The following is an 8,591-nucleotide window of genomic DNA, read 5'->3' on the forward strand; positions in this document are numbered from 1 at the left end:
GTGGAATTTGATGATTTTAATAGTTGAGAAGATTTTACAAGTTAACTAGATTTATCAAATACTTTTACATAGATTTTCATTACTTGTGTATAGAATTCTATTGATTGTTATTAACTTTTAAAGTAAGAAATTAATGGTGGTAGAAAAAAAGGAAAGAAAATCATTTCAATTAAGGTAATTCTTAAATAACTTTTAAAAATTTTAAAAGTTTTTGTCACAAAAAAGATCTCAAGAAATAAAATGACCAAAAAATTTAATTTCTACTTTTTACTTTATAGATATATAAATAATAAATAATAAAAATATTTTTTTATATAATTTCGAAATATATGTTTTAAATTTGAATTTTTGTAAAAAAATTTGAATTATTATTTTTGAAATGTTTTTTAAAAAATTCGAAAGTGCTTTTTAAAACTATTTTTACAATTTTTATTTTAAATTTTTAATATTTTTTTCTGTTTTTTAAAGTTGTGAATTGTATTATGTTAAAGTTGTGATTTGTATATTATTTCATTCTTCAATTTGAGTTTTTGTATGTGAGTGTATTTTATTACATTGATTTCAAAAATCTTATGGGTATACATGATATTCTCAAAGTTGAGTACTATGAGTAAAAACAAAAAAAATTACATCCCAATAACAATAAATTTAATAGAATCTTAAAATCAAAGAAAACTAAACTTTTCCAATAAAAAAAGATTTTGAGTGAAATTTAAAAATCATCACCCCAATAACAATGGATTCTATTTAGATTTTAAAAATTCACAAACCAATAGCAACGGAATCTCAAAGTTTAATAATTTCTCTAGAATTTTTTGCCCAATAACCCCCCTAAATTAAGGAATAATAAATATTAGTCAACACAAAAAGCTACAATTCGTACTTGAATTCTGACTGGCTCGTACTTGGTGAATACGCGTCTGAGAGTGTGGTGGTCGTACAATTTGGTTAGGGAAAGAACTCAGGGTTTAGTTCCGTCCTGGTCAAATTGGGCTCTGTTTTCTTTCTTTTTTTTTGTCAACATGATACTAACTAAAAAGAAGAGAGAACTGATTCGGATAAACCAAACAGGCGAAACTGATAAGCCACAACAACTAAGGGTAGATCCCAAACACTACAAGTGTGATTGGAGAAATGTTAGAGTAAATAAAACAGAGTGATATGGAGTAAATGAAAAGGAAGGTGGGATAAAAAGTTAGAGTCAAGGAGAGAAAAAAATATAATATTTATAATATTTTATGTTACTCTCAATTCCTCTCCAATAAAGAAGAGAAAAAATATAACTGTGAAACCAGAAAAAACAAAATAAAAACTACACTTTCAGCGTAAATGAAAGTAAAAAATTTTCTTTTGTATTTTTCACCTGATTGACAAGAGATAGCGTAAAGTGGAGTAACTGTCACATTTTACTTGAAAGCCTTGTTTACAAAAAAAAAAAAAAAAACTGTCACATTTTACTCTATAATTTCACTCTAAAAGGTCTAAACAGTCAGACCCTATATGCAAATTTGTCCATCATGATGTTTTGCCCCTTTGGAATATATTTGACTGAAAACATTGGCTCTAGTTTTATACATTGGCTCTAGTTTTATACATCATTTTAAGGAAAAATAATTGTCATCCATACAAATATTTATACCACTATACAAAACAATAAATTAAAAACTACATGAATAATATGAATCAGATGACAAATATTCATGAATATGTGCTAAATTGATAACACCATCAACATAATTCGATAGCTATAAAAGTATATCAAAGTTGTAACCAGCAATGATATTTTAACATGTTATTATCACATGTTCTTTGTGTATATATAACATTACATTATGAATGTTTGATCTATGTGTTAATTTTTTTTTATCATCTGAATATGTTTTATGTTTCGTTTTTCAAAGTACATTTCATTGGAAAATGTCAAATTCCAGATCCAACATACTTTTCGGTTATCAAATTTTTCTATGATGTTAGCAACATAATACATATTAGTTGAGTAATATTGTCGTATAATATATATAATTTAATTTATAGGGAAATTTGCCAAATTAGAATGACAATTTACTATCTTTGTCCCTTTAGTATTAAATTTTTTTGTTCATTTTTGTCCTTATTACCTTTTCTATTTTTCAAACTTAATGAAATAAATAGTTTTATGAATCAAAAATTATAAAAATATAAACAATTGATGAAATACTCATATATACAAACTGATATTTTTTTGGGTAGAAAAGCTTGTTAAATTAAAATTTTAAATGATGTTATATGGAAAGTAGATTTCATCTTCTACGGAAAACAGGTGGATAGAAATTTAATTTCAGATTAAACAAGTTAATTTACTTTCTCTATAACGAATAATCTACTTTTAAAAAAATTCTAAATATGAGGAATGCGAAGTCCACACATTATAAAGATAGCTACATTTTTTTCTGAATGCATCTTCTATGTTTATGAGCAATTCTAAAATTCTAAGAATACAAAATCTAAAGATAACTCAAAAATCTACATATGGTGGAATCTGCTTTATATGGTTCTACGCAACGTAGAAAATACATTCTATGGATAAGAAAAACCTGATTTCCAAAATTTTGTATTTGTAATCTTTTTACTTTCCTAACATGTGTAGAGGTGATTTTATTTGTCAAAAAATAATAATATAAAAAATGAAATTAAGCTTTTGTTCTTCATTAGAGCACGATTTTTCCTAAGTTTTTCTTGTGATTTTCAAACTCTTCATCAAATATTAGGTACAACATTTTGAAAGGACTAATCTTTGTTTATACAACTACATATTTTGATATAGGCACTAAAAACCATTTACTTTGGAATTTAAGAATTAGCAATTATTATCATTAGATATAGCTAGAATTCTAATGAGTCTTACAAACACTTATATTAAACGAAACTAAAAACCATTACCATTCTCTATAAGCTCTCAGGCCATAAAGGCTCTGTCAATGAGTGTGTGTTTTCACCCAATTGCTTGTTTAAAGCTGTGACCTTTGAAACTAAATTGGAATTGAAGTCTTAAGATTCAACAATGTGTTCAATACATTTTTTTTATTGAGAGAACACAAAAAAAAGGGTGATGCTTGCTACAAGTAATCAAAACAAAGGGTGTTCTTCACCAAATTGTCTCTCTTGTCTCTGCATTCTCCAATCTCTTCTCCGCAAGCTCCAATCTTTTCTCCAAAAACTCATAATTCTCTTCCAAATCTCTACATTAGCGTACACCTCTTTCTTCCGTATTGGAACGGACGCCTTCAGCTCGTTGATCAAGAACTTGCAAGCATCAAAACCATCTCCAAGGTGAAGAAATGTACAGATGGTGCGCAACCGAAATCTTATGGGTGTTCCAGTTTGATCTAGCATATATACAGATTAAGCTGAGGTATCATAAGGCCATTGGTACATATGCTTCATACCTTAGCTCCGAGACAGTTTTGCCATCGAACGTGTCTTTTGTAGAGCATGAGAAAGTTGCTATCGCCCCGGCTTGAAAGGCACTCATGTAATCAATGTACTTAACTATATCGACTTTCTGGCCTTCTTCCAAGATTTTTAAAAAGTTATTCTCCTTCGTATACATCTTTGGTCTGTCTTCTTCAGACACTCACCAATGTAAAAGTAACCTTCTGAAGAGTACTTACTAAAAAAATAGATGTTCCAACAGCGAATTCTAACCTGTCAGAAGAAAAAATAAACAAGATGGTGACATGTCATAAAAAATATAATCAGACAAGCAGTCAATTGAGGAACATGTAAAGATTAGCCTGATGAGAATCATGGGGACTTTAATGAGATTCTAGAGGGTGAGGAGAACTCGAGTTTTGCGAATTTGGGAAGGCTTCCGATTTGAATGAGGGATTTTCAGAGACTGGTTCTTCACTGCCATCTCACTGACATGGCTTATCAAGGACCGTTGTACACATGGTGCAATAAAAGGGAAGAAGGTGTTATATGCAAGAAGCTAGATAGAGTATTACTGAATGAAGAAGCTTTGCATCGGTTCAAAAATGCTTACTCAATATTTGAACCAGGGGAATGCTTTGATCATATGAGGTGCAAGGTTCAACTGTTTCCTCCGAGTGAGAAAATAAGAAGACCTTTTAAGTATGTTAATGCTATAGGAAGTATACCAAAATTTCTATCTATGGTTAAGGAGTATTGGGAGTCAACAAAAAGGCTGTTTCATTCCACCTCGGCTATGTTCTGATTCTAAAAAAATCTGAAGAATCTGAAGCTGTTAATAAGAGAGTTGGGAAGAGACAAGTTAGGTAACTTAACAAAAAGAGCAAACGAGGCGTTTGGCTATCTATGTGAAAAGCAGAAAGTAACTCTATCTCAGCCAAGTGAAGTTTCCATTCAAAGGAAGCTAGAGCTTATGGTAAGTGTGCATGTTGCGAGTCTTGAAGAAGATTTTTTGAAAAAGAGAGCTAAACTTCATTGGTTAGATGTTGAAGATCAGAATAACAAGACGTTCCATAGAGCTATCAAAACAAGGCAAGATCATAATCTGATTCGAGAAATCAGATGCTCGAATGGAATCTTAGTAACAACTCACTCGGATATAAAACATGCGGCATAAAGGTTCTTTTCATGATTTCTTAATCAGAACCCAGAGAATTATCAAGGTACCTCAGAAGAAGAATTGCAGGATTTGCTTAAGTTCAGATGCTCTTCAGAAGATTTCCAAATGTTGGAAGTATAAGTCACCGATGAGGAGATACGCAAGGTTCTCTTTGCTATGCCAAATAATAAATCTACGGGACCGGACGGTTTTCCCTATGAGTTTTTCAAAACTACTTGGTCTGTGCTTGCTCATGATTTCACTGTTGCTGTTCAATCAGTATTGAAATTTGGGTTTCTACCTAAAGAAGTCAATTCTACAATTTTAGCACTAATTCCCAAAAAAAAACTGGATTCCTTAGAGATGAGAGATTATCGTCTGATAGCATGCTGCAACATCCTATACAAGGTAGTGTCAAAAATATTGGCTAATCGGTTGAAGGAGTTACTTCCAAATATCATTTCAGAAAATCAGTTTGCATTTGTGAAAGGAAGGTTACTTATGGAGAATGTGCTCTTAGCTTCAGAACTAATCAAGGACTATCACAGAGACTCGGTTACTCCTAGATGCGTGATGAAAATTGATATCTCCAAGGCCTTTGACTCTGTTCAATGGATGTTTGTGTTGAAGAGTTTGAGAGCTTTAGGTATTCATGAGAAGTTTATCCATTGGATCAAATTGTTTATCGCCAGTCCCTCTTTCTTGGTGCAAGTGAATGGAGACCTTGCGGGTTATTTTCAAAGCTCAGGAGGTCTTCGACAGGGGTGCTCACTTTCTCCGTATTTGTTCGTGATGTGTATGAATCTTCTGTCCCAAAAAATTGATAGAGCTGTGGAAGAGAGGAAGTTCAAGTTCCACCCGAGATGTCAATCACACTCTCTCACGCATCTTTGTTTTGCGGACGATCTAATGGTCTTTGTGGAAGGGTCGAAGGAGTCTATAGAAGGAGCTCTAACTATGTTTGATGAGTTTGAGTTGTGTCGGTGTTTGGGAAAAATACTCCAGTATCAAATTTCTCCAGACCCCGGGCAGGACACCGGCCTCCAGACTCCTGCTAAGAAGGACCCTGGTTCCGACCCCTGGTTCCGACCTCTGCTTCCGACATTGCCTCCGGGTAAAATGGAAGTTTTCTATCTAAGGGGATTCTTCCATATTTCCAAATATGGAAGAATTTAACCTATTTCGACCGACATCTACAACTATATAAGGGGAGCCCAAACCCTAGAATAAAGGATCGACATTCAGAGACTAGGAGATTAGAGCTAGGTGGCTAGAACTAGGGTTTATACACCAAACGTTGTAGTTCCTACTCAAACAATCATTAAATTATCCCTTTTAGTCTCGATTCTTGTCTACTTACATTGTTCTTCTAGTGTTCCGTGGTACTTAAACGACCCTACACAAAAATACCCTAACAGTTTGGCGCTAGAAGGATGGGAGTAATCCTAACCACGTGATGATGGAATTAGAAGACCACGACGACGAGTCTCAAGCTACCCTGAGGGAGATCGAGTTACTAGACCGACTCGATGCCCTCCAAAGTCAAGTCACCGAGCTACACTAAGCTCGAGAAACAACAGAGAATCCCGAGCTCCTCTCAGAAGTCCAAAGCTTGAAGGATCAGCTCAACAAGCATTCCAAGCAACTGGAGCAAAGCGCCGAGAAGCTTGGGGCTCTCGATGCCGAGAATATCGTCCTCCGAGATGAGAATCAAGCTCACGACAAGACGAGCAACAAACGGCAAAGGTTCCAAACTCGAGTTTGACCTATGCCCCCCCCCCCTCAGCACACCTACCGACAGAGATGGCGGGGCCCGTCGATCCGTACCAGCAAAAGGGGAACCCACGAACGGAGACGACGTTGCCAGGTGAACCCCGGTCCACAAAGATAGCGACTCCAAGATGGAAGATGAGGAAGAAGCACCCGAAGGGGCCACAACCTCGAAATCCACCATAACGGCCTATCTCGAAGAGATATTCTCCAAGAAATTCGACACTATCCAGTCCATGGTGGAGAGACTTCCAGGAGTGGCTCCCCTATTTGGAGAAGCGATCCTAACTCCTACGCTGACACCTCGTTCGTGGATGAGATCGATTTGATGGAGATACCGCGTAAGTTCTATATCCCCAACATAAGAATGTATGATGTGACAAGCGATCCGAACAACCACGTCGCACAATACAAACAACAGATGCTCACCGTGGTGATCCAGAAGGAGCTAAGGGAGGCAACCATGTGTAAAGGCTTCAGTTCGACTCTGACCGGTCCTGCCCTTCAATGGTATATCAATCTTCCCACCAGGTCCATACGGTCCTATGCTACCCTTAGTGACAAGTTCGTGGAGCAGTTCGCCAGCAGCAGGAGCCTGGAGAAGAGTTCAGACGACCTCTATGAAATCCTTCAACATAGAGCTGAGCCACTCCATACCTACATTGTGTGCTTCAACCCGGAGAATGTCGCCATCCCAGAATGCAACGCGGCGACAACCATCTCTGCTTTCAAAAAGGGTATGCTCCCCAATGGAGACCTCTACAAGGAACTGACCAAATACCAGTGCAAGACCATGGAAGACGTCCTATCCCGAGCCTGGGCGCATGTGAAATGGGAGGAAGACGTCGCGGGCTGGGCAAAGGCCCAACATAAGCAGGACCAGAAATTTCCCAGGCAGATGAAGAGCGATCGCGATGAGGGATCTCATCCTAAATCCGCCAGAGAGTTAAGTAACAAGAGCAGGGGCAGATAGCAGAATCGCCCTCTGGATAGAGCCGAAGGAATGGCTGTGAAAACATGGCCCAACATTTCTCATCTGTCGATATCAAAGCCTGAGCTAATCAATGTTCTGAGGCAGATGGACCAACATGTCAAGTGGCCTCAAAAGATGAAGACCTCCGACTTTAATTTGGAATCCAAACCGATGGTGCGACTTCCACAGTGACCACAGTCATAAAACGGAAGACTGCGTCGCCCGAAGGATGGAGGTCAACGAGCTCCTCATGAAAGGACACCTCAGGGAATTCATTTCCGATAAGGCCAAGAGCCTCTTGAATAAAGACACCGAAAATCAGCCCACTAAAGCGGTTCCTGCCTCACCACAACGCCAGGATAGAGTAATCCATGTCATCTCGGGCGGCTCAGAAATAAGCGGAGTCAATCACACAGCCGCCAAGAGAAGCACCAGAAACGCCAAGAACAGCCAGGAGAATGGGAATCCAAAACGCATGCTCCTGGGTACAGACGAAATTAGTTTCACCGCCAAAGAACAAGAGAAGGTCTTGGCTCCTCATCATGACGCCTTGGTCATATCACTCACTATAGCGAACCGCCTAGTGAAACGAATATTGGTAGACAATGGAAGCTCTAGTAATATTATCTTCCAGACCGCATATGACGATCTAGGGCTGGAGGAAAAGGCGTTGACGCGGATGTTCACCCTACTCATAGGCTTCAGCGGAGAAGTCAAGCAAACTACCGGAGAAGTCATCATCCTAGTGTACGCCGGAGGGGTCAACATGGCAACCAAGTTTTTGGTCGTCGACTGCACATCCTCTTACAACATGATACTCAGGCGGCCCTGGATCCATGACATGGGAGCCGTCCCTTCAACGCTCTAGCAGTCGATCAAGTTCCATACTCCCTGGGGCATCAAGACGATCAGGGGAGATCAGGAGAACTCCTGATCCTGCTATCAGACCACCCTGGAGGGAAAAACCCAAGTCTTATAGCAATTACAGCAAAAGCTTCCGGCCCCTCACATGGAGGAGCTTGAAGTCAAGGAAATGGATGAGGTACCATTAGTAGAAGGAGACTCGGCACAAAATCTTAAGGTGGGATCCAAACTCACATAAGGGTTAAGGCGGAGATTGGTTGACTTCCTGCGTTTTAATTCAGATTGCTTCACCTGGCCCCATGAGGACATGCCCGGGATCGACCCCGAGATCATCATGCATAAGCTGCAAGTGGATACTCAGTATGACAGAAGAGGAGGAAGTTCGCCCCAGAAAGGGGCGAGATCATCAATGAG

General features: G+C 38.0%; 2 protein-coding genes and 1 pseudogene across 2 annotated transcripts; 2 read left to right on the plus strand and 1 right to left on the minus strand.

Moving 5' to 3' along the window:
• Nucleotides 1–3,124: 3,124 nt before the first annotated feature.
• LOC106330704 lies at nucleotides 3,125–3,606 on the minus strand (annotated as a pseudogene).
• A 3,101-nt stretch (nucleotides 3,607–6,707) lies between these two features.
• On the plus strand, nucleotides 6,708–7,313 carry LOC106330705. Its single transcript, XM_013769135.1, has one exon. The coding sequence runs from the start codon at nucleotides 6,708–6,710 to the stop codon at nucleotides 7,311–7,313; it is 606 nt and encodes a 201-aa protein (XP_013624589.1).
• A 229-nt stretch (nucleotides 7,314–7,542) lies between these two features.
• On the plus strand, nucleotides 7,543–8,181 carry LOC106330706. Its single transcript, XM_013769136.1, has one exon. The coding sequence runs from the start codon at nucleotides 7,543–7,545 to the stop codon at nucleotides 8,179–8,181; it is 639 nt and encodes a 212-aa protein (XP_013624590.1).
• Nucleotides 8,182–8,591: the final 410 nt, after the last annotated feature.

Source organism: Brassica oleracea, chromosome C3 (assembly GCF_000695525.1).
Source record: "Brassica oleracea var. oleracea cultivar TO1000 chromosome C3, BOL, whole genome shotgun sequence".
NCBI classification, from domain to species: Eukaryota; Viridiplantae; Streptophyta; class Magnoliopsida; order Brassicales; family Brassicaceae; genus Brassica; species Brassica oleracea.